This window comes from Canis lupus, chromosome 15 (assembly GCF_003254725.2).
Source record: "Canis lupus dingo isolate Sandy chromosome 15, ASM325472v2, whole genome shotgun sequence".
NCBI lineage: Eukaryota > Metazoa > Chordata > Mammalia > Carnivora > Canidae > Canis > Canis lupus.
The window spans coordinates 52987103-53014257 of NC_064257.1; the positions used below are offsets into that span (position 1 = coordinate 52987103).

At 39.3% G+C, this 27155-nt stretch overlaps 1 protein-coding gene across 1 annotated transcript in view; it reads right to left on the reverse strand.

Moving 5' to 3' along the window:
* Positions 1 to 26784, reverse strand: part of MAP9 (microtubule associated protein 9) — a 28523-nt gene extending 1739 nt beyond the window's left edge. The window contains exons 1-13 of the mRNA XM_049094307.1: positions 26588 to 26784; positions 25595 to 25747; positions 24741 to 24825; positions 23317 to 23637; positions 16969 to 17198; positions 10333 to 10426; positions 8406 to 8647; positions 6722 to 6792; positions 5373 to 5541; positions 4361 to 4450; positions 2854 to 3015; positions 2576 to 2721; positions 2279 to 2411 (exon numbers count right to left, since the gene is read on the reverse strand). Of these exons, the coding sequence (XP_048950264.1) occupies positions 2279 to 2411; positions 2576 to 2721; positions 2854 to 3015; positions 4361 to 4450; positions 5373 to 5541; positions 6722 to 6792; positions 8406 to 8647; positions 10333 to 10426; positions 16969 to 17198; positions 23317 to 23637; positions 24741 to 24825; positions 25595 to 25669 (1818 nt within the window). The 5' untranslated portion in view covers positions 25670 to 25747; positions 26588 to 26784. The remainder of the gene's footprint in view (positions 1 to 2278; positions 2412 to 2575; positions 2722 to 2853; positions 3016 to 4360; positions 4451 to 5372; positions 5542 to 6721; positions 6793 to 8405; positions 8648 to 10332; positions 10427 to 16968; positions 17199 to 23316; positions 23638 to 24740; positions 24826 to 25594; positions 25748 to 26587) is intronic.
* Between the last annotated feature and the right edge of the window lie 371 nt (positions 26785 to 27155).

Here is a 27155-nt window from a genome sequence, read left to right on the forward strand (position 1 = left end):
TTTTGTTGCTGTCGAAAACATGATGGGGTTTTTTCCCCGCACAAAGACAATACTACAAACATTCCTGTTTGATTCCTTGTACTTACAGTCAAGATTTTCTCTCCATGTATATGCCTAGGAGTGAAACTGCTGGTTTGCATATACGAATATGTTCAACTTTCCTGGGAAATGACTGATTTTTCAAAGCAGCTGTAGGAATCCACCCTCCAAACAGCCCTGCACTGACTTTTTATGTTAATGCATTAATGATTTTAAATTCCGTTTCTATTCCTGTTTTCCTTTATTATTTCTACAGCACTTTCCAGGTTAGAAAAGTAAAGTATCTTATCTCCATGAGACCTGATACGTTTTTTTTTTTTTTAAGATTTTATTTATTTATTCATGAGGCACACAGAGAGAGAGGCAGAGACACAGGCAGAGGAAGCAGCAGCTCCTCGCAAGAAGCCCAATGTGGGAGTCGTTTCTGGGACCCCAGGATCACGCCATGAGCTGAGGGCAGAGGCTCAATTGCTGAGCCAGCCAGGCATCCTGATAGGGTTTTATTTTCTTTCAGTTCTTCTATTGTTTGGCATTTTATATTTAATGCTTTAGGGCTTTTGACATTTCTATTGCTGTAGGATAATTCTTTGAAGTGATTTCATGTCCAAATGACACTCAAATAAGCCAAGTTCTTATAATTTCCTGCATCTATTAATTTGTTACTTTGATAGCTCATCCTTACTTGTAACCGGTTCTGAAAAGTCCGGGGGGGGGGGCTATTATTTTATGGGTATTATACTGCTTTGATTTGTGTTCATTCACTCAACTGTTAAGCCCTGAGATCCTACTCTGGGTCAAGCAGTATACTGGGGGCCACGCATAAAGTGATTCTAAAATGCAAACACATAGATTCTGTCCTTGCCCCTCAGGTCATTTTCAAAATGGGCAGTTAATAAACAACAGATGATTTCAAATTGTGAGAATTTCTATGGAACATAAAATTGTTGTGATTGTTAAGGAAAAACACTTTCATAGAAGAGTGGATTCAGGGGGGATCCCTGGGTGGCTCAGGGGTTTGGCGCCTGCCTTTCGCCCGGGGTGCAGTCCTGGGGTCCCGGGATCGAGTCCCACATCGGGATACCTGCATGGAGCCTGCTTCTCCCTCTGCCTGTGTCTCTGCCTCTCTCTCTCTATCATGAATAAATGAATAAAATCTTAAAAAAAAAAAAAAAAAAAAAAAAAAACAAGAAAAGTGGATTCAGAGAAAGTCACTTTAAAGTGAGAAAAGATGGATAAGACAAGCCCCTTGTGGTAGGCATCGAGGAGAGAATGTTTCGGTCAAGCAAACAGTATGTGTGAGGACTCGGACAAGTGGGAGAGACGTGGGGTGTGAGAGGCCACGACAGAGCCATCGTGGGCCACCGAGACTCCAACGGGGCAGAAGACAAGACGGGGGACCAGAGGAGAATAAAGAGGCGGGTGAGTGAGAATCCTACTGGATTCTAAACCCAACAGAGCAATTGTACACGTTTTGATTGCTGCGGCATGTGATGTGTTAACCACTCATAGGAATGCGCCACCTACTCAAGTAAAATACTTATTCATATGAACGCATTACTTAGTCAAAACTTGATAATCGTGCATATTTATGATGAAATTTAAAGGCAGAAAATAGTACTTTGCTTAACATTAACGAAAAGAAACTATCAACCTAAGTACACTGAAACAAAAAACATAAAAAACAAAATAATGTTAAGTCCGCCTTGACATTTCCTCCCAAACTTCCTACTGACTTTTTTTCACTTAAAAACACCAAAACGAGACCTTTTCCTTGAGGTCATCAGAAAGATCAAAAGACAACTTAGAGGATGGAACAACCTTCTCACCATTCAATTCAGCATTACTGTGTGTCGTGACCAGTCCCACCTAAAACCGTCTGGCAGACCGGCAGCATGCACTTGGCAGCGTCCCATGATTTCTGACATGACGGTCATTGCAAAGTCACTGCAAGAGTCAGTGTTTGGTAAGTGACTGCATGTGGGGATGTGGGGATGCTGTTAAGGAAGAGTATGATGCCTGAATTTTTAATTCTGACCGTTTGAGGGTAGAGTAGAGGCGTCAACAGAAAAGAGGAAATCAAAGACAATATGACAGACTTGGGGAGAGAACAGATTCCACAAGGCAGCTTCAGGTAAGAATGGCCAGTAGGCAAGGGGCACAGAGAACTGGAATTAGGGACACAAAAGTCACAAATAAAGTACATTCACAAGCCACAAGTGCATTCACAGACAACACCTACCAGCCATTTTTCATATTCATCAATAGCTTGCTTATCTTTATCTTTTTTCTCTGCTCTTTTCAGTTCTTCTCTTCTCTTCTCATTTATTTTCTCTTTCTCTTTTTCTTTGAAAAAAGCATCCTTCCTTTCATTCCTATGTAGGATAATATAAAACACTGGACAGTTAAAGGGGAGAATAAAGTTTCTGCAGCAATGAGATGGCAATGCATTAGTAAGTGTCAAGCATATAATCTTTTTAGGAGCCACAAGTGCTATTCACTTGAAATCTATCAAAATAGCTCTCACTTGACCTCTTACCATTTCTCAATGGCTGTTAGGTTATCTTTCCTTTTCTCAGCAATTGTTTCCTCCTCTTTCTGCTTCTTTGCTCTTTCATATTCTCTCTCCTTTTTATTTTTCTCTCTAAGATATTCCATCTTTTTCTCTTTCCATCGTTCAAAAGCCTGAAAAAGTTCATAACGATTCTCTTATTTACTGCGAAAAACCAATCAAGTAAAGAGAGAAACAGCTAGACACAAATGCAGGTGTCTGATATGGTGAAATGATGACTATGGGGACTCCAAGCCACTGAGTACCTGCAGCGCCTCCCCCTTTCTGGCAGCATTTTCTTCCTCTGTTTTCTTCTTGTTTTTTTCCTCAAGCCTTCTTTGGGCAGCTATTTTCTTTGCTTCCTTTTCTTTCATAGCCTTCCAGGCCTCAAAGGATGCTAATGCTTCTTCTCTCTTAGCAGCTCTTTTCTGATCAAGAAAATAAGAGACTGAGACGTGTGTGCATAAACAGACGGAGACAGGTAGATACGACACACACGTATGGATTGTGCTGAATTCCCTTCATAGTCATCATTTCGAGACATTGTTTCGCAGAGCAGGTGACTTATTTAGAATAGCTTAGACAAGCTGATTGGAAAAAAGAATGTCACCAGAACTATTCATTGCATTTAAAATATTCTTTTCTAAAACCATTTATCAGATATTGATCTGCTATGAGAAAGACCTCTTTTTTGGAAGCGTACTAAAATGTTATCTAAATAAACTATAAAGGCTGAGTGCTCCTGCAAAATGCTCATAATAAAACATTCCATCACAAGAAAAGGATCAGGAAAGTTACAGGTTTATAAAGTAAGTCAGAGTGGGGTAACCCGGCCAAGCCACTTAGGAAGCCAAAATAGATCTTTGCTTGAACCCGAGTTTTGGTGGACATTAAACCATAAGATTGTGACAACACAAGCAGCACCCAAATATTGAACCTGTATGTTGGTGAGCATATGGTAGGTATGTTATTACTTGACTTACCTCCATCTAATCCCATACTATCCTTTGCCTAATAATTCTGTGTAATGTTACACGACATAAAGCCTTACAAAGAGAAGACACTATTTAGGAGTAAAGGTACAAGCTACCTCCACGCGGTGTGAAGATCACACGGGAAGGTGTGTGGCACTGAGCACAGTCTCCTAATGGTGCCGACGTGTTGATGGGGGGTGGGGACCTCCTGGAGGGCTGCTCCACGCAGCACCATGCATGTGGGAAGTAGCCTTCTTTCCAAGTCCATTGTAGTGTCGGACAGCACAGGAAAGGCATTTTAGTTAGAAGATGGGAGGGAACTAAGCAGGTTGCAGGCCACCAGGCCTACATGGAGACTGAAGTCGGGTCAAGAGCTCACATAAGAGCTGGTCTTAAAGACACATATAAAATTCAAGATGGAAAAGAGGAAAACCGGAGGTGGATGTCTGATGACCCTTCCCATTCTTGGCTAAGTCATAAGACTGAAGTCAGTTTTTAATAGTGAAAAGTGAAGTAAGAGTTAATAGGTGGTCAGAAGCAATCACATGTTCCTAATCAGTAGTGTCAGATCTATTCCACAACAACAAAATAGAAATCTCTGTGTATCTGTTTCCTTGCGAGAGGATTATATTTATGTCAAACTGAAATGTATGGAGTACCAGAAAGGAAATCAGAAATCCATTCTTTTATATACATGTTATTTTGCCATTTAAAAACCAGTGGCTTTAGAAATGTTACTGAGAGATATTTTACTGACTTAAAAATCCAGAATAACTTCCACTTCTATATGTCAGATTACCTGTTCATTTTGGATCCTTAAGTTCTCACTTTCAATCCTTTTAATTCTGTGCATTTCATGTAAATACACATTTTTCTTTTCTAACCACTCCTGAGAAAATAAGAAAAAAAGAATAGAATGTTCAGTTTCCCAAAAGAATTAGAATTCTTATCCATTTCTGAAATACTATAAATTTTTAAAAAGGCAAACAAAATTTAGAAATTCCATATAAGCCAGTATCATGCTTCTTTTTTCTGATAATATTCTAATACGTAAAGACGAGCATGAGTTAAGAAAAATACGTTATCTTTCTTAGTTTTAACAACAGACTTCAAAGATTGAATATAATGGCTACATAAGTTAACATTTTTTTCTCCAAAATTTTTAAGTACAATTTTCTAAAGTGTACTGTTTTGTATAACAAACAAGACCAAAAAAAGAACCTCTTTTGGAATTGTGAAGACAAATCAAGAAAGTCTTTTTCTCTGTAAGCTTAATGAAATTACAAGGCCCAGGAAAAAATTAAAACTCTTTTAGTTCTTAACAATATACATGTTAAGAAGAAAAAGAATATAAACATATATAGACATTAACCACATTTTTGCTTCTACTGTATTTTTATAAAGTGCTGTGGCATATTCTCTTAAACAACTATGATCAGTTAAGCAAAGCTTGGAAGGAAATAATTTAGTAAAAATACCTCTGGGTTGTTCAGATATTATAAAGGAAAAATTTTTTTTTTAAGATTTTATTTATTCATGAGAGACACACAGAGAGGCATAGACACAGGCAGAGGGAGAATCAGGCTCCCTGTGGAGAGCCCGATGTGGGACTCGATCCCAGGACCCCAGGATCATGACCTGAGCCAAAGGCAGATGCTCAACTGCTGACTCACCCAGGCATCCCTATAAAGGAAAATCTTTTCCAATAGGGGAAATATTAAACTACGATGTCTACGAGGTCATTGTTCCTTGGTGAATGGGTAACCTTGTTGCGCAATCAGTTCATTTTTTGTTACATGTTTTCCTTTTACCTGATAAACAGCTGCCCTTATGCTATCTGCTTTTTCAGGTTCTATGTTCTGTTTCTGTGAGGGCTTTTGGTCCAGGACTTTCAAAGTCCCTAAGTAGTGAGAAGAGGTAGTTGTCGATGGAGGTCTCCGTATAGAACTAGATTTCTTTAAAAACTCAGAGGTCATTAATCTGAAAAAAATCCAAATAAATCAAAATAAAATATTACAGTTGCACTTGGTAGAAGAAAAATTCATCAGAAAATTAATTAGAATATACAACTACTATATTTGAAATTACATTGTAAATTAATAAATACTTTGAAAGGGATGATAAAAAAGGAAAATGACGATAGTCTTTTCTTAGTCTACTAAGAGTTTCAAACTGCTATTTCTAGATTCTTGTAATTAGAACATTTTTAAGAAAAATGGACTATATCTAAAAGTTATATGGAAAAAATAATATTAATAAAGTAGATTTTAATTCTCTTGTATCATCTTATTAGAAAAATTACTCTAACTATAAAGTTTCAGAAGTTGGCAGGAAAATATTGCCCATGGTCCAGGTTTGTACAGTTTGTTTATTTCGTAAGTTTATTGCACCACAGATTTCCCTGCCACAACAGCAGAACTGAGTAGTTACAACAGAGACTGTCTGGCCTACAAAGTCTAACACATGTACTAACTGGCAATTTACAGTTAAAGTTTGCTGGCTCTTGTTTTATTTCATTAATGATAATTTAAAAGAGAAGGTTTGATTAGCATTCATGAGGGAGACATTCATTATCATTAGTGTGAATGAAGCAATATAGAGTCCGATCTTTTTTTTTAATTTAAGATTTTATTTATTTATTCATGAAAGAGAGAGAGGCAGAGACACAGGCAGAGAGAAACAGGCTCCATGCAGGGAGCCCGATGCAGGACTTGATCCCAGGATCCCAAGATCACGCCCTGAGCCCAAGGCAGATGCCCAACCATTGAGCAGGTGTCCCGTGTCTTATCATTTTAATAAATCAACTTAGTCCATATAATCTCAAGGTTTTAAGTACAATTTTCATGTGTTAGACAAAGATACCTAATAGAGAAGTGTAATAATGCTGGACATTGGCTCATTACTGTATATCATTTAGGAAAAACAGCAAAGAAACGCTATCCCATTAGGAATGTACAGAACGGGGAACCCCTAATCAACTCCTTTACATAAAAGCATATGATCAGCTGAGGCGTTTTATCATGAAGTGACTACTTCATTCATTTCATGAGACGGGAGTTTAATCAAAATCAAATAATACAAATGAAATTCACTTTACAGAAGTTAAAATTAGCTTTGTTGAACGTAAACTCATAAATGAGGGATACCGATAGTTTATTACCTGCCAGAGGCACTGGACGCTCTATTATTTGTTGACTTTTTATTCTTCATATTTCTATCTTCAACTGTTTTCTGTAAAATAGAATATATCATAGATGGATTATTCACCATAAGTATCACAGTTAGGCTTAGGGCCAAACTGCCAGGAAATCAATGTTTCTAAAGCATCTACTATGCATCGAGTACAGTGGTCGCTGAAAGCAAATAAGGATACTACATTTTAGAGAGGGTTGAGGGACATGAAACACCAAACAGATGTGAGTCATGAAGGAGATAAACTAGGGTGAGGGGTTACGATAATGACAGTGATCAGGGAAGGCCTCCCTGAGGTCTTGACAGCCGCACTAAGACAAATGATGGGAAGAAATGAGCCCTGGGAAGGAAGGTCTATGGAAAGAAAGCAGCAGCAATGCTAAGAGCCTGACGGTTTTGAGAAACAGAAGAAGGTGAACAATGCTGAAGCACAGTGAGTAGCAGTGAGAATGGACAAATAAATGGTCAGAGAAGCAATCATGTGAGGTCATGAGGAACTGGGGTGGAGTCTGCATTTTATTCTTCTGATAACAATCCAACCAAGAGACCTTAGCAGGGGAATGATGTAATTCAGACTTGAAGAAGATTCCCCCGGAGGGTTAAAGACAAAGCCAAGGACTCAAAACAGATGTTATGATCTCACCTGCTATATAGAGATTGCCTGTTGTTCTTAGAACTGCATCTATTAGACACTATCAGACATTTCTAGGATCCTGTCTATACATTTCAGAATACCCTTCTTTTTAAGGAGTAACTTCTCTATTTTACAAAGACAGGTGTTAGTTAGCATTGAAGTGACAGCACAGATGTAAGCACTTTGCTAACTTATCATGAGTGACTTTTCCTAAGGAAAGTGGTTACGAACAATATACCTGGAACGTGTTTTAATGAACCTTCTCCATAAATTGTAATACAAAGTGCAAATATTCTGTATTATAAATGTCGTACTCAACCACAAGTTTTCAAGTAGCACTGTTATCTTCCCCGACAGTAAGTATACATGGCCATCAGCTAACTACAGCTATAACTAACTAGAGCTATAAGGAATAAAAACTACATTCAGGAGACATAAAGACTAAAAATGCTGTAGCATACATTTAAAAAATATAGTATTCTGGTACAACATAGTATAGTGACAAGGAATCCTATACACCATAAATCTGGTTCTCAAAGTAATAATGATGATGTTTCTGAAAATGATCATGTCCATCCATTTAAACAAACAAGATGTTGATAAACATTGCTTAAAGCTCCTCCTTAAAATTTGTAGACTGTTTAAAAATGATATCTAAAGGAGTAATTTTCACTAATTCAAAACCTCAGAAATTGTTCCAGATAGCTGCACTTTTATAACACGAAGACTTAGAGAAACCTACCTACTTATACGTTTGTATTTCTGAGATGTTTAAGAGTATATTATGATCATATACCTTTGATAAATTTTAATGAAATATTGACTTTTATTATATTCACTGCAAACCTTTGCCAAAGTAAAATTCTACTGACTCGATGTCTACCTGACAATATACCATTACCAAAAGAGGAGTTTTCCACAGACAGTTCAGAAGTACATAATGTGGCGGGTCAAATACTTAAAAGGTCTACTTTGAGTTTTAGGCTGTAGTACAAAATGTATAATTTCATATAAATACCTTTGAAGACTCAGTTGTGTCAGTAGATATTAAGATACTCTGAGATTTAAATAGTGGGTCAACTGTTAAGTCATTCATAATCAGTTCAGCTTTCTCCTTTTCTTCTTCAAGGTCATCAGTAATCACTTGACTTTCCTGGGATTTCTCGATTGGTGTAGTAACTAAGTCTATCAAAAATGAATTCCCTTCATTTTCATTTGATTTCAAGGAATTGTGGTTTTCAGTGAGTTCTTCATTCTGATCTATTTTGAGACAGAATCACAAAATTAAAACTCCCTTCTTTTTTTTTTTTAAATTTTATTTATTTATTCATGAAAGACACAGAAAGAGAGCCAGAGACATAGGCAGAGGGAGAAGCAGGCTCCATGCAGGGAGCCTGATGCAGGACTCGTTCCCCGGACCTCGGGATCATGACCTGAGCCAAAGGCAGACGCTCAAACACTGAGCCACCTAAGTACCCTAAAACTCCCTTCTGAACTAGTAAGGTGGATAACAGATTCATTTGCTTTCTACTGAATGAGGATTGTTTATAATCTCTTTGTCTTGCAGAATAAAATACAAGGAGAGCAATTACATTCATCTTGAATAAACTTTTCTCCAAAGTGATCTATGAAAGAGAAAATGGCTACTCAATCTACTAAAACATTTGACATACCTAATACTTGGGGAAAAAACATCATATTGTAAATGCAATGGAATAACTACCCTAAACCAAAGACACACCAGAAGCTCCAAGTAAGTAGGATAGCAATATCTATTCTATTCAAAGCCAGTATTTCTTAGCTGAAACAAGAGGCTGTGTAAGCAGGAGTCATACATCTCTGTTACTATAGGTACAAGTGGTACAGTTGTAAAATTGTATATTCAGGAGAACCAAGAATTCATGTAATTTTAGAAGACTCATCACACAGAATAAAGCCATCCTACAGACCGTGCTATTCCTGCTAAGATGCAGTGTTGCCTCTGATATACCATAGGCGCACTAAAGGCAGGCCTATTACTCATCCTTTCTGTGCTCCAAGGGACAGTCTCAAGCTCTGGCATGAGACGATTCAGTTTTGCTATTACAGAACTATTTCCATTATTCTGTCTACCCCACTTTGGAATTTTCAGCAGAAAGAAATCAATGATCACCAACTTCAGTTCCATTGGGAGCCACCTACTGGCTAACCTTGTCAAAGATTTTAATTCTGCTCATTTCATTACACCATTTTTGAAACCCATTTTGAAGTAAGCAGGATTTAAAATAATTTTGTAATAAGAGTTTCATCTTCATTTGGAGAGCACTCATGACTCCAAGTATCATTAATAGATTCTTTAGAGCTGCTAATCAATGTATTCAGTAAAAAGAACAAGGACTTTGGAGCCAAAGATTCAAATTATGGCTCTGTCACTGACCTTGGGTATGTTTCCCAATTATCTTTGCACTTCAGTTTTTCTCATCTGTAAAATGACAAAAATTATACTACACGGTAAGCACTTAATAAATGTCATGTATCTCGGTCCTTAAAAACATCCATGCCTTTTAGATCTCATTAAGCTATAAGTCACAGGGCTAAGGAAAGAAAGAAGTTGACAACTCACACCTCACACTTATTCCGTGCTTACTGTGACACTGTTCTCAGTGCTTTACATGTATCATTATCTCATTTAATTCTCACAGCCACTGCTTGGGGTAGGTTGCCCTTACGATCCCCATTTTAAAGAGTATACAGGGCCAGAGAGATTAGCTACTTTGCTCTTAGAACTGTGTCTAGTTCTGCATCTAAAAACCACATGGTTAGTAAATAGCAAAGCTGGGACTAAAACTGAGGCAAATGCAAACATGTGCCATTCCTATAACTATGTAGTCTTTCTTTTACAAATAAGATTCTAAGTAATACAGAGTTCACACATAAACTAAGATGTAATAATTTGATAGAACCACCTTCTACGGATGCATTTCCCCCTGATCCTGGTGAAAACGAATCTCCAAGATTTTCTTTAAGGGATGATGATGATAGACTTGTTAACCAAGGATCCTGTTTAAAAAAAAAGAAAAAAGAAAAAGAAAAAGTATTTACTATGTAAGTTTAGTTCTCAAGATTTGTTGGCAGGGAAATAGCATTATTAAGACTGTTTTAAAACTCTGAAATCATCATTATTACAAGTTTGCTAGTGAAACACCAAAGCATTAAGCCTATGGAAGCTAACATGCTTTATTTTCAAGCCTTGATGTCTTGGATCATTAAAAGGGTCACTAAAGAGCTATTCTAGTACTTTCACTGGCATCTCAATATTTGTTTTCAGTCATTTTCCAAACTCTTGCTCTCAAGTCAAATCTCATAAATATTTGATACAAAGATTTGGCATCTTTTTCTCTAATTCTTATTTCTAAGAAAGCATAAAGGAGACAATAGGCAAAAACCCTTGGTGTAAAGTATTACTAGTTGTCCAAAAAAAAGCAATTTATAAAAACCAAGTAGACAGCTACTACCAAATATTTAGATAGAAAAAGGATAAATGTCATGTACTTGATTTCCCCTTGAATTCTGAAAATTATATCAGAAATGAAATAATGGTATGTGTGTGTCTGAACTAACCATCTTTTTAGAGAATAGTAATCTAGCATAAAGTTGATGGCATCATAATGTAAGAAGTTTGATTTTGTTGTATAAATAATAAATTCTATTTTTTGTTTACACGATATTTTATGGCACAAAGACAGTTATTTGTCCAAAGCAATAAATAGAAACCGTCTAGGAAGCGGGCAGAAGGGCAGGAACACAGGAATGTACCTTGAGAGGGAAAGCTTTGCAGATGAGACTGGCAAGTTAGTAGCTTTTTATCACAGTGCATTCACTCATCTGTGCAGCTCAAGTGGTAGAGAGTTGCAGCCTTACTAGACTAGTTTAAGGGAATGGAGGACAGAATTTAGGACTAAAAGATCAGCCAGTAAGTTTGAGGAAGAACTCCCAAAATTTGCATATAAAATTCACCCCAAACCCTTTGCTCATCTGTGCATGGCATGGGGAAGACTTCAGAGAAGATCCTGTAAAACCAGAGTAGTTAGAAGTTGAAAGAACTAAACAAAGATTTCCTCTGACATCCAATGGCAAGGGAGACAGAGTTGGGAATTGGAGTCCAGCCACAATATCTATATGCTAAAGCATATATTCAGAGGAATATAACAGAATCTAGAATCTCTATAACATATCGTTCATAATATCCTGTATTCAATCAAAAGGTTACTAAATAGATGAAGAACTAGAAAGTGGTGATGCATACTCTTGAAAACAAACAAACAAAAACCCCATAAAAATAGTCCTTAGGACCCAACCCACAGATGACCCAGATGTTGTAATTAGCAAACAAGGATTTTAAAGTACGTATTGTAAATATGTTCAAGGACTTAGAGAAAACGCATGCATGGAGGTTGATATAGATGGGGATCTTAGAGATACGAAAAACACGAAAAATACCAATGGACATTATAGAGTTGGAAACTACAATATTGAAATAAGAAATCTGCTGGATGGGCAACAGCAGATCAGAGATGGCAGAAAAGGGAACAGTGAACTTAATGACAGAGCAATACAAATTATTCAGTTTGAAAAACAAAGGCAATAAAGACTAAAGGGACACAAACAGAATTTTAGAGATCGGATGAGACATATTAAGGATTTCATCACTAAAAGGAGAGAAAAGAAAACGAGGGCAGGAAAAAGTATTGTAAGACTTCCCATTTTCATAGAAAGTGCCTGTTTATAGATCCCGAAAGCTCAATGAAACCCAAGCAGAATATTTTTTTAAAAGTCTCACACCTAGTTACTCTGTAGTCAAATTGTTAGAATACAATTTTTTTTAAAAAGTCTTGAAGATATTCCTGAAAGCAGCCAGAAAAAAAAAAACAACAAAAAAAAAAAACCAAGACATATATAGAAAGACAACAAAATGAATTCTTGCTGATTTGTCACCAGAAATAATATAGGTCGGGAACAACGGCAATTCATAAAGGGCCGGGAGGGGGTGAGAAAGGACATGTCAGCCCTGAAGTATACATTCAGCTAAGACATCCTTCAAAAGTGAAGATGAAATAAATATATTTTAGATAAGTAAGACTACAGAACCCATCACTGGTAAACTTGCATTACAAAAAATGCAAAAATAAGTTCCTTAAATTGAAGGGAAATAATACCAGAAGGTAATCTGGACCTATCGGAAAGGATAAAGATCCTCAGGAATGGAATATATATTTAAGTAAAGAGTAAGTAAGAATAAATATGTAAATATTTATTCTTTTCTTCTTTATTTCTTTAAAAGTTGAGGATAAAAAATTTTCTTTAAAGAAAAATTGTAATACTGAATTGTGGGAATTATATCATTTGTAAATGTAGTGTGTATGAGAACAGTAGCAGGATGGACGAAGGAATAGGTGGAACTACACTGTTACAAGGTTTCTATATTAAATATGAAATAGTGCAGTATTGGTCCTAAGTAGACTGATCATTTATAGCTGCATCTCATAATCCACAGAGCAACTACTAAAAATATAACACAAATAAGTACACCTAAAAAGGCAACAGAGGAAATCAAAATTGGAAACTAAAACCTATGTTATTAACTCTCATAAAAGAAAAAAAAAAAGGCAGGGAAAGCATTATAGAGGAAGAATAACAAATCTGCTTTAAAAAAAATAAATAGAAAACACAGCAACAAACTGGTCCTAAGTTAAAAATAATCGGACTAAACACTCACAGACTACAGCTAAAAAGCAAACTCTCAGACTTGATTACAAAAAAAAAAAAAAAAAAAAAAAATGGGGCAGCCCAGGTAGCTCAGCGGTTTAGCACCTGTCTTCGGCCCAGGGTGTGATCCGTGATCCTGGAGACAGGGGATCGAGTCCCATGTCAGGCTCCCTGCATGGAGACTGCTCCTTCCTCTATGTCTCTGTCTCTGTCTCTGTCTCTCTCTCTCTCTCCCTCTCCGTGTCTCTCGAGAATAAATAAATAAAATCTTTAAAAAAAAAAAGGTGACACTAGTTTTAAGTCATTAAAAAATTATACAAAAAAGAAAAAAGTCACAAATAGTTTGAAGAGAATGATAGGAAAATATAAACTATGCAAACATCAGTGATAAGAAAGCTGAGATAGGGATCCCTGGGTGGCGCAGCGGTTTGGCGCCTGCCTTTGGCCCAGGGCGCGATCCTGGAGATCCAGGATCGAATCCCACGTCGGGCTCCCTGTGCTTGGAGCCTGCCTCTGTCTCTGCCTCTCTCTCTCTCTCTCTCTCTCTCTCTCATGTATGACTATCATAAATAAATAAAAAAATTAAAAAAAAAAAAGAAAGCTGAGATATCAGACAAAGCAAACTACAAGATAAGGAGAATTATCAACAATAGATACATTTCATAACGTAAATAGGGGTGAGACACAGTAATAATAAATGTGTATGTGTCTGAAACAGTCATAAACTACTGACAGAACTAAAGGAAAGTAGAGACACATTCACAAACATTACTGGAGATTCTAATACCCCTTACCCCTTAGTTGGCACTTGAGTAAGCAAATTAAACCCAAAGATAGTAATAATAATGATAATTAATAAAAATCAGTGAAATTTGAAACAACAGAGAAAGTTAACAAAGTCAAGTTGGTTCTTAGAAAAGTTGAATAAAACTGCATAATGCCTATCAAGATTTAACAAGAAAGACAGAAAACATAAACTATGTATTAGAAATAAAAGATGGAATGTTATGATAACTCCACCATCATCAAAAGGATGAAGGAATACCACAACCTCATGTTTATAAATTCAAAATCTCAGCTGAAATGGACAAATTTCTTAATAGACATAAATTACCAGATTGATAAAATAGAAAATCTGACTACCAACATACATATCTTTTTTTTTTTTTTTTAAAGATTTTATTTATTTATTCATGATAGTCACAGAGAGAGAGAGAGAGAGGCAGAGACACAGGCAGAGGGAGAAGCAGGCTCCATGCACCGGGAGCCCGACGTGGGATTCGATCCCAGGTCTCCAGGATCACGCCCTGGCCAAAGGCAGGCGCCAAACCGCTGCGCCACCCAGGGATCCCCCAACATACATATCTATCAAAGAATATAGTTTACTGTCAAATATCACTCCATGATGAAAATTCCAGGCCCAGATGATTTCACCAGTGAATTCTCTCAATTAAGGGGGAAAAAGAATGATAGCCAACTTTTGGTTTCAAATGAAACAAACTTTTAGAAAATAATGGAGGAAGAGACACTCCCCTACTCATATGATACCCAAGCCTGATATTAACATTATAAGGAAAAAAATACAAATAGTCTCTATAATATGGATGTAGAAGTCTTAACAAAATATTAACAATAAAATATTCTACTATAATCTCCTTCCTTCTCTCTCTCTCTCTCTCTCTCTCTCTCTCTCTCTCTCTCACACACACACACAAAGGAAAAGTGGGAGCTGAGGATGGTGAGAAAGCAAATGTCACCCTTTCAAGATGTAGCTGTGACATCTGCAGGAAGGTTAAGGCAGTAGGAGAGGCGTGGTATCAAGTGAGAGTGTACACAAAGTTAAAGAGGCTTGAGCATAGCTGAATCTGAATGGAAACAGACCCTGCCAGTCTTTGACTTTTCTAGTGAAGAACCAAAGGTAATAGATATAGGAGAGAGAAGAGTTGAACCAAAAAAATAGATGGGAAATCCCTGTGAAGGTGGGTTTAAAAAAGATTCAGAGCACAGTCAGGAAGATTTTTATAATGAGAAATATGGAACACTTATTAGATTATTAAAGATAAAAGTATCCAAGTTTTATATTATGGGCTATGTTATAATCAGTAAGGGGAATGTACTCTCAAGATCACCCAGCTATATGGAAAAACTTCATGACCTAAAGCTAAGAGATGAGAAAAGGAATGATACAAACATTATGTTAAGATGACAAATATAAAATCAGGTATAGAAAGACAGCCTAAAAGGGAAAAAGAATGATAAACATAGTTATTACTAGATGGTAGGATTATGGGTTGATACCATATTTGATTAAATTTTGTCATAATATGATGTTACTTTAAAAACTTTAGGAATACTTTTATTCCCCCTTAAATCAAAGGATACAGAAATGCTAGCAAAGAGCATTTAAAGTTCGTATCAGCACTGTATTCAATAGTGTTCCCTCAAAATTCATGTCTATCCGGAACCTCAGAATGTGATCTTATTTGAAAATAAAGTATTTGCAAATGGCATTAGTTAAGATGAGAACATACTGGAATAGGTAGGCCCTAAATCCAATGACTGGTGTCTTTTTTATAGAAAAGAGAGGGACACATTGAGATGCAGGGAAGAAGAAAATGCCACATGATGAGGCAAAGAAAGGTAGTGACACAGCTAAAGCCAAGGACCGCCAAGAATTTCTGGCAACAGCCAGCAGCTGGAAGAAGCAAGGAATGATTCTTCCCTAGAGCCTTTGGCGGGAACATGGTGCTGCCCATAACTTGATTTTGGACTTCTGGCCTCCAGAACTCAGAGAATAAATTTCTGTTTTAAGTCATCCAGTTTGTGGCAGTTTGTTATAGCAGCTACAGCAAAACTAACACAAAATCCATCTGACCAGATAATTTTACTAAATAAAAAATAACCAGGTTTGATGAGACCCCCGTCTCTTGATTTCCAGAACAAATTAGAAAATGGCACATTGTGGTCAGATAGACTTGTATAAAATTTTCAGCTTTACTGGCAAAGATAACTACAAAACCAGATCTGAATCTGTAGCCTACTGCGCTCATATTTCCCGTTGGAAGTGGAAGCGTTTATTCATTTACTCATAATAGGAAGAAGCTGCCCCCAGTTCCCTTTCATGCCACCTCCCAGGGACCAGATCCTGGGAAGAGTGAGGGGGGGGCGGGGAAAGGAAGCTTAACTAGGTACACATTCAGTTCCTTTTCCCCTCATCTGCTCAAGCAGATTATGGACAGGGAATGTTCTTTCCATACTGACTCCTGAAAGGTGAGTGGAAGTTCACTAACCACACTTACTCCCATCCTGGCAGATGTCCCCAAAACACAGGACAGTGCCGTGATCATTCAATATACGTGTGTTGAGTGAATAAAACCAAATGAACAAAATGACACTGGCTGAACCGTCCTTGGCCATAAATTATAGAATTCAAAGTGAATAAAACTATAAATTCTTAGAATTAAAGACAGATAGCATTGCATACATTCAAAAGGGCAACATTTTTTTTTTCACATTTTACTTTCTCTGAAATCGGATGGTCCATTTTATAATTACTGGCATATTGTGGATTAAGTGGCAGAGTTTTCTTCTTTCCCAGCAGTACATAAAAATAACGCTACATTTTTGCTGTATCCCACAGTTGGTGAAGTTTTAGACTCAATGGAATACTGTACATTAAAAAAATATGTCTTTAAGTTATTTCCTATCAATTGCTGAAGAAAACATGTAAAAACGCACAGACCTACAAAGACACACACGCGCGTGCACACAATCTCTTTCTCATAATCAGATGCAAAGACCTCAGGTCGAGAACACAGTTCAGCAGTAGTGCTAACCTTAGGATCTAGGTTTTCGGAGGCCAATTTTTTCTCAGCTTCCAGTTGTCCGTCGTTTAGCTTTGGAAGGGGAGAAGGAGCGGAATGTGCTTCCAATTCCTCACGGAGGGCAGGGGTTTTACCTTCTCCTGGCCCATCTTTCTCTTCCCCGTGGCTGTGTTTTTTCAACATGCTCCGTGGCCGAGGTGAAGGCTTAAAGTGGTTGTTGGCTTCAGGGCTGCTGTTGTTTTCTGTTGAAAAATACCATGTTTCAAGGGTGAGCATACCAAAGAACGCCCACATCTTCAACGACTACCAGGATGCCCTGATACTTCCCTCTTGGGCCTGTGTACCTTGGCCCCCTGTCTCGCAGAGTCCAGAAGAAGCCCACAGCCCTTCTCTACACCAGTACACAGGCCTGTGTACCAGTAGGCCCAGATAAGCAATAGTTGATCATCAGTTTTTTGTTTTTTGTTTTTTGTTTTTTTTAAGTAGCTGCCATCCTGGAAGCACCTAGTATATTTGAATTTGTGAGAAATTAACTCTTCAGCATTCAAAAAGATAATAAAAAACAAAACACCAGCTGTGGCCTGGTTTCTGCCTCAATGACCCGAAGGGGCTCATCTGTGGGCCTTTGGTGAGCGTCTGCCACCAGGCCCTCCACACATTACTCACATCGCTGGACCTCCTAATCGAGACGGCGACAATGGCCCCGTCTGAGGATTTTACAGGTTGGAAGGGGAGGGGATTCTAAACAAAAGAAATTACTAGAGAAAGGTAAGTTCTGCTATAAGTACGAAGATGATGTGGGTACAGGGGGCACAAGTGCTCACTGACGGGGCGGAGGCATGAAGAACCACAGTCATGAGCTGCTGTTCTTTTGAGTCCATGAAACTTCTCTGGAGTTATTAAAATTTCCCAGCTACTACCTCCATTATTTCCAAGTTTAAAACAACAATCGACCGCTGGTATACTCCAGCCCTCAAAACAGAAGACAGTTTTTACATACACTTTTTGCCCAAGTTGTACCTGCTACACACATTCATTTCTCCATTGTTCTACCAGTGTTTGCTTCCAACCCAAACTTCAAAGCTGAAATAATCAACGCATTCCTCTTTATCTATAAATGGGTTTATGAATGCTGCTAGAAGGTTCCACCACCATACCAAGCTGGCGCCGCTATAGAGGTGTCCCTGCCAGCTTCAGCTGTGTTCTAAGCTCTGGCCAAACGCCCAAGCCACCCCGATTCCCCGCTCTGTTCCCTCCAAATGCAAAGTGTCAGGACACCCTAATAATCCTTCTAGCTGAATCTCTCCTGCAGCCCACATTCCACGGCCCCACCGTGGGCTCCACCCCTGCGAGCCACAAGAGGTCTCCTGGTCCCCCCTCCTGGCGCGACCCTGTCCCTGACACACGCCCTCGGTCATCCGCGTGCCGACGGGCGGGCTCACTGCTGTCGACGGGGCCACCGTCTCCTCCTGCCGTACCTTTGCCCACGCTGGGCCCTCTGCCTAGAACGTCCGCTCCCTGCTCCTTCTCCTGACAAACACGTGCCATTCGAGCCTCAGTAGAAGCAGAATATTGTACGACGCCTGAAAGGTGTTGAGTCACTTGGTGCGTGTGGTTTTGTTGTTGTTTAATCGCGGTGAGGACACTTACCCACACACGTACCCTCTTAACCAACTTCAAGCACACCGTTGGGCACGGACAAGCTGCAGGACCAGGGCTGTACGGCGGATCTAGAACTGCATTCGCCTCGCGGAAGGGAGACCACAGCGACCCCCTCCTCTCCGCACACCCCTAGCCAACACCACTCGGCCCTCTCTCTTAGGGGGTCTGTGGCGGAGAGTTCCCATCTGGATCAGGGCTCTGACACTTAGCAGCATCGTAACCGCCGCATGCCTCAGTTTACCCATGGGTACAATGAGTTAGGAATTCCTAAGGGAATCTCACTAGGGGCCTAGTGAGAGAGAGTAAAGTACACAGTACGGTACTGGACTCATGGCAAGTGCTCACTGAGCATTAGTAACTGTGATGGACTTTTCCTTTCTCCTCTTTTTGTTTTTTGGGTTTCTCACTCCTGTTTTCTTCAGGGTCGTCTCTCCTCTTCTTCCTTGTGAATTCTAGTGGGTTAACAAATATCTCCTCCATAGCTCAGTGAGAAGAGTGGGAACACAACGCACACCACCCTCCTGGCTCATCACAGAAACTTCACTGGCCCACTGCAGGTGGTCGGTCAGTATTTTTTTTTTAATTAGAGTTGGAGGACATGCCTTTAAAGTCATGAAGCTGGAAGGATAAGATTTGGGGACAACTTGTGGCATTCCTTCCCGCCAAGGGAAGGGATGTCGGAGACAAAGAGACCAAATGACAAAAATAGAGGACCAAAGGATGGAGAAACTGGGCTAGTGACAGGGGTGGGAGGAGACAGCGAGAAGTTCTAGGAGTCGGGGAGGGAAGACAGAAGTTGAGAATCCAGAAGACATAAATACTGTTTCCAAACTTAATCACACCTACCGAGAGGTCTTCTGACATCTATGCTCAGTAAGGTGATAAATTCCTCCTTCCACAGAAGTCTGAGTCATTTGCAGCCAACACTCTTGACTACTGGTACTATTATTTGTCAGTTACAACTATTATTGCCATTTCCTCTGGGAAGCCTTCCCTGATGTCCTGAGGTAAACTTAGGTGCTCACTTCCCTGTGTTCTTACTCTACCTTTTATTTACCTTTCCATTAAATTGTACAATCTTTGCTATGGTCTGTTTGTGTACGTCCACATTCTTAGGCTGAAATCCTAACCACAAAGGTGATGGTATTAGGAGGTAGGAGGGTGATCAGGTCAGGAGGGTGGAACCTTCATGAAGGGGATTAGTGCCCTTATAGAAGAGCCTCCAGAGAGCTTCTTGCCCCTTCCATAATGTAGAGACACAATGAGCAGTCTGAGACCAGGAAGAGGGCTCTCACCTGACCATGCTGGCACTGTGATCTCAGACTTCTAGCTTCTAGAACTGTGAGAAATAGGTTTCTGTGGTTTAAAACACATCCAGTCTATGGTACTTTGATACAGTAGCCCAAATGGGCTAAGACAGTCTTAGAATATTGGTACTATGCCTTTTTTTTTTTTGGTATTATGTCTTTTTAATTTGTCTTCTTAGTTATCATCACAATGAACATAACATAGTGAAATAGACTGTATTCATAATAAATACGTGTGGAAAAATAAAATGATCTGCTTGTGAGTAAATGCTAAATAATAAAAGAAATAATAAAAGCAATTAGAAAAGTGCTTGATTTACACCAGATTGTTCTAAAATCTTCAAATGTATAAACTCATTTAATTGCCTCAAACCTCAAATCCAAGTTCAACTATTATGCCCACTTTACAAACAAACAAAATGAGGAACAAAGAAGTTCTGGGCCCATGTTAATAAACTTTAGTTTGTGGGATTAAAGCAAGAGCACCCAAAGTTTATGACTTTAGTCATTTAAATGTTAAAAGCAACATACCCTGTAAAAATTACTTTCTGCAATCACTACCCATGTGACAAGTTGCTTAAAAAAGTGAAAGAGTCTAGTTATTGCACTTTTAACAAAAGACAGCCAAGAACAAAGGAAACTTCCAGGTTCCAATATTTTCATAAAGGATTCATTGCTACTCAGCAATGTCTCACCACATTAAAAACATTAAGTTCCAAACTTTGTAGGAAAAAGAAAATGTCTAAAATTTAGGGAAGGATAAAGCTTAGCTTGTGAATCACACTCTTTCATGAATGAATCATTCATTTATTCATTTATACATTAAAATATCTGTCAAATTGTATATGCCAGGCACTAATCACCAGCCTCAATTTTTTTCTTCAATCTGAAGAGCCTAGGAATAATGCCTTTAACATATTTTATGTGAAAATTCCACTTCCAGAAGTATTGTCAAGTTTTCAAAAAGAAAAAAAATCTATACATTTTCAAAATGCTTTCTTTTATAACTAAATGTAAATGATTACCTGTGTTTAGTAATTATTTTTATTTAACATATAGTGAATGGTAAATGGCTTATGACTTTAGAAATATAGTATTGCACATTTGGGTATAGTATTTAGAATCCTGGTGCCATCTTGTGGTTTAAGGACAGTATTTCTCTGTTCATTTTAATTTGTCACAGCTTTTTATTTTTTATTTATTTTTAAAGATTTTATTCATTCATGAGAGAGAGAGGCAGAGACACAGGTAGAGGGAGAAGTAGGCTCCAATCAGGGAGCTGACGTGGGACTCAACCCTGGGACCCCAGGATCAGGCCCTGGGCTGAAGGCGGTGCTAAACTGCTAAGCCACCCGGGCTGCCCTATCACAGCTTTTTAAAAAAAGGTATTAAATAGGTGGATTATTGATGATTATCTACCATAAAGCTCTAATTCTAATTATATACTTCTACCCATATCAGACCAAATTTTAGCTTCTGTATGCTTACATTTTCTTAATGTAAGATTTTCTTACAAAAAGCTTTTCAGAATCGAGACAAACAGGATAGATATAATACACAAAAATAGATTTCTGAATTCATGGGGATGAGGAAACACTGTCTGCTCTATCCTTCTTGAAGATTCCTCATTCATATTTCCTTTTTTTTTTTTTTAAGATCTTATATATTTATTCATGAGAGACACAAAGAGAGAGGCAGAGACATAAGCAGAGGGAGAAGCAGGCTCCATGCAGGGAGCCTGATGTGGGACTCGATCCCAGGATCACCACCTGAGCCAAAGGCAAAGAGTCAACCACTGAGCCATCCAGGTGCCCCTCTTCATTCATTTTTCTTTAATAATGGCTCCAAGAAGTTTTCTCATAAGGAAATTACTTTAAAATTTCTATGATTCTGTATTTTTCCAATATACCAATGAACCAACTGCTGAACCCTGAACTCTGTACTTAGGGAAATGGTGAACTACTGGATTATTCACCAAGTTCCACTATGTTCCCGTTCTCTCCATCTCAGATCCTATTCAGTACGCTGGGAAGGTTCACTTTAGCAACTTAATTCTGTTTCATTATGTCTCATGCTTATATTTTTGGTAGAACTGTATAGTTTCTGAGATACACTTCAACAGATTCTGAAAACAATTCTGTAGAATAAGAAGAGCAGGTTTTATCCTCCTCCTCCTAACAATAAAGCTTACCCTGTTTGCCAAGGTCACATATAATTAACATACAGCGGCTTTTTTCCTAGTGGTCCCTGCTCTGTTCATGTTTGAAAGTTAATGAGATTATTGGGGAAAGACTGGTTCCCTAATATACGTGTGAAATAATGTTCTATCTGACGTTACCAGTGATATCTAGTATGTGGAGTATGTAATATTTACCAGTAGAGTATTTAATGATGACATAAAGGAAAGAGATTTTTATGATTTTATTTTTATAATATATTTTCTATAATACAGGAATAATGACTAGAAGACACCAAACCCTTAAACCTCTATGCCTGTGTTTCTGTGTGGTGGCCCATGGGACCTCAGAGAGGCTGGTTCCTGCTTCACTCCATCTTTGCACCATTGTGCCTAGAGCTCAGAATTGTGGAGAAACCACTGTACTCCCAATCACACCAGGAGCTTCCATGAGAAAACGGTTTCAGTAGATTTTCCCAGGGAACAGAGAAACTAAATGGAGATTCTCTTTTCTTAAGAAAAGTTGGAGGCTTAAATAACAACACCAACAATGAAACTCTCTCCCTTCACATACTCAAATATAAAAAAAAAAAAAATTCTGGCAAATGATGACATGGAAATGATTGTTTGAAGGACACGTTCCAATGCTGCTGTTACTCTAATTACTGGAGTGTAAGATGGATTAGAAAGGACTGCATTGCAGCCCCATCCTTAAAAACAAAACTGAAGCCCAAAGGCCTTGCAAGACTGGACCCAGAAGTTTCAGGAGACACAGCCGTGGAGGACAAGGCACTCTGGCCTTCTATCAGGAACCAGTATAGATGCAAGACTGACATGCAACTGGACATCAGAACTATGAGTTTTCTCTATGGTTCCATTATTTTGACTTATAACTCTAAAATTAAAACGTTAAGTCTATTTTAAAAATTTTACTAGCTACCATATAAAGATATTTTATGATTATCTTAAAATTAGTTCTCAATAGGCATCTGGGTGCCTCAGTTGAGTAGGTGTCTGCCTTTGGCTCAGATAATGATCTCAGGGTGCTGGGATCCAGCCCTGTATCAGGCTCCCTGTTCAGCGGGGAGCCTGCTTCGCCCTCTGCTTCTGCCCCTGCCCCCACTCGTATGCTTGCACTCTCTCAAATAAATTAACTAAAATCTTAAAATAGATAAATAAGTTTCCAAGAACTGCAATTATAGTAACGTAAATTACCTGAAGACATGCTTTTGACTGGAAGAATTCTGGGCTTAGGTTTCATCTTAATTTTGTCTTTTTCAATTTCTTGGTCATTATTTTGAGATTCAGATAAGGGAGTTCCAACCATGTTTCCACAACCATCAGGTGCCATTTCCTCATCGTTTTTGGTGGAGAATACTGGCTCATCTTTCATTATGTCACTGTTTGATTTCTTGGTTTTCAAAAAAGACAGTTTTGGAGAATTCTTTTCTTCATCATCTGATATATGGAAATCATTCATTTTTTTCTTATTTGAATTTTCATCTACTGAGGTGTCCGAAAAATCACCTAAGGAAACTGAAAAATGGAAGAGAAAAAATGTTTTCAATAGTCTCTTTTAAAGTTGTGAAAGTTATATGAATCAAAAAGATTACCTTAAGAGACTAGAAATGAATTTACAACCATGAATGGATGCAAGTCTGTTTTACAAATAGATCTGCAGCTCTAAAACACAGCTAACTTAGGCAGTTTTCATTGGTATTTATGAAATAAAAATTTCAATTTCATAAATTTTTTCAAAACATATTTATTGAGTGTGAAAAGTGTGCCAAACCCTCTGCTTTCTCTGAGAAGTCATCCAAAGGTTCCTCAAAATAACAATGACATAGGATATTTAAATTAGGTTTTGGACTATAGAGCTTTTATTTTCAAATGACTTCATCATATAAAATAAAAAGAAACACTGGTAAGTGGAGAAATTTTACTAGTTATTTGCTAATTATGTTTTTTCCATAAAAATTTCACAACTACAATTTCATCCATACCAGAGTATTCGATTTTACTGTGAGAAGAATAAAGAATGCTAACTTAACAATACAGCAATGTTTTAGCTATTGTTCTGATTATTTTTACAGAGAACATTAAAAGTTACTCACTGAATATTAAAGAATAAAACACAGAATTTCAAGTTTAGAATTCTGTGTACTTAATACTCTTACATAATCAAAAGAGACCAGATTAAGTCATACCAGCACTGATATACCAGGTTTTTAAAACTGAGCCCGTATTACAACAGCCAAAAAAACCTGATTTACAAAAAGGACTACAAAAGTGATTCTGACATGCACCAAAGTTTAGTTCTATGGGCCCTAGTTTCTAATTCACTATAGGGTCTCACTGACATTGTGTCCAACATGGTTTACAACTGACAGGCATCCTTTTACTGCAAACCTGATATCAATTAATTTATATTTTCTGTATACACGTTCAGAAATAAACAAAGACAATTATACAACTTCTTGAAGATTACGACTTTTTACTCATTAAAAAATTGGAAATTTAAAACCAGTTTATTTATAGGTTTTATTTTAACATAAGTGATTGTTTTTGAAGGGATGGGCTAAATGCAACTAAGGAAGCAAAAAGAGAAAATGTTTTTACTTTTCCATATTCACACATACCAATTTCATCACTGTCAAAGTCATCTGAGTATTCAGAACTCCTTTGCCTGGCTGAGCGAGCTGTAATTGCTTTTATTAGCTCATCCTGAAAGGAGATAATGAAGATCAATTTCCACCCAAACACTGAAGACTCCTATCTAGAATTAATTCTTTAAACAAACAACGCTGGATTAATAATTGCTTTCAAACTCAGGTTTCATTCATATAACAAATATTCAATGAAAGCCTACCTTATGCCATGCACCCAAGCCCTCAGATTCAATGTGTAACATCACAGACAAGATCCTTCTCCTTATGGAGCTTACAGTTAAATTGAAGGAGACAGGCAATAGCAAAGAAATTAATTACAGCGTGTATTTAGGGCAGGAGAATAATAAACAGGACTCCATTTAGACAGATTTATTACGAGCTACACTTTGGAAGAAACTGGCACTTTTAAGATCTTTTGTTTTAGCACATTGCAGTAATAAAGGTAATTAATACTGCAAACTTAGAGGCTGAGTTTAAAATTGTAGTGACCTGTACTGAGAAAACTGAAATGTTATTATGTTACAACAGGAAAAAAAAAAAAAAAAACTTAAAAAATATGTAAATTTAAAGTTGCTAGGTGATTTAAACTTTTAACTTAGTAAAAACCTAGTACTGAAGCTAGGTTAGTGGTCTGAAAGCCACAGAGAAGAGCTGGTAATACTTGAGCCCAAATGTGATCATCTGCAAAACTTCCAAAATAATGTAAGATTTATTATTCCTGTATTATACACAGCCGTTCCTAGAATCATTTCAAGCCCAACATCCCTAATACAGTGCTTATCTTGTAGAATCACTCAAAATAAAAATGTCTTGAAATACTTTACCTGGAAAGTAGTCCTTTTGGTGACTTTCGGACTCTTTGTATAAGCTAAAATTGTGCTAAAAACTTCATCAGACATAGTGTCTTTTTGGTTTTTGTTTTGCTTTTTACTTTTTACCTTTATAAAACAGCTAAGAGATTCAAACTCTGACCGGGTCTGAAATATATAAAAAACAAATGAGAGTTTTTTTTTTTTTTTTGCATATTGGAGAATTTCTATTACTACCCTTTAGCGCAAAAAAAAAAAAAAAAAAAAAAAAGAGAGCAAACAAACAAAAAAAAAACAATTAAGAAAAACATCTATGAACACGGCACTACATATTCACCTCAATATGCAGAGTTCCCCTAAAGACACATAAGATTCTCACGAGTTTGTTATCAAAACAAGAGAAGTCAGATTTAAGTCATCCTCAGAGTTTTGCGATTGTTTTAAAGATGAGCCAATAAATGCCCGCAACAGCTTAATAAAATGTTGCAAATTAAAATGCAACACCTTTATTCTTCACCTCTCCTCCGTTCAAAATCTAAACCCTGGCCCAGGGAACGGTGCCACCGTGAGAGGCCTGCCACGGGGACCGGCCCCCACCGGCCGAGCCGGAGGCCGACGCCCGCACAAGCTGCGGTGCCCCAGCAGGACCGAGCTGCGGTGCCCACCTGCAGGGGCCCGGGCGGGCGGCCGCGGCAGCCGTCAGGTCACCGCACCGGGCGGCCCGCACAGTGCTCCTGCCCGAGCCGAGGCCTGGGCCCCCCGCCGCCCCGCTCCCCGCGCCCGGGACCCTCCAGCCCGGGGACCCTCCCGCCGCCCCCGCCCGGCTCCCCGCGCCCCGGGGACCCTCCCATCCGCCCTCCCCGGCCCCCCGCGCCCCGGGGACCCTCCCCCCGCCCGGCTCCCCGCCGCCCGCCGCCCCCTCGCCCTGCAGGCCCCCGCCGCCCGCCAGGCCCGAGCGCCGTCCACGCCGCGTCTCCCCGGCCCCCGCCCCGCGCTGCCCGTACGCACCGCAGCCGCAGCCGCAGCCGCAGTCGCAGCCGGCCCTGGGGCGGACGCCCCGCGCCCCCGAGGACCGAGCGCCGGCCTGGGCGGGAGCCTCTCGCCGCGGCCCGGGGCTGCCCGAGGACGGAGACGGACCGGGACTGAGCGCAGGGGAGGGACGGAGAGCGGACTCGGGAGGCGGTTGCCGGGCAACAGCGTCTCCGGGAGGAAGTGACTCCCGCCCGCCGCGTCTCTCGCGGACCCACCGCGCTCTCCCGCAGGACGCGTCGCTGGGGCAACGGCGCAGACGGAGGAAGTGACGTCACCCCCGGGCTTCGGGGTCTGAGCCGCGTTCCTGTTGCCCGGGAGACGCGACCCGCGGCCCCGCGCTGCGAGGGGGCCCTACCTGCACCTGCTGCTTGAGCCCGGAGCACGGCCCCCGTCTTGCCGCCGCTACGGTGGGAGATCCTGCGGCTCGGAACCGCGTACGCAGCGGCGGGCGAAGTGACCGAGGCGCCCGCAGAGCCGGGGGTGAATCTGCAGGCTGAGGACCTGCCCGCGTGGATCCTGGCGCTCCTTCCCCCTTGCCCGTGTG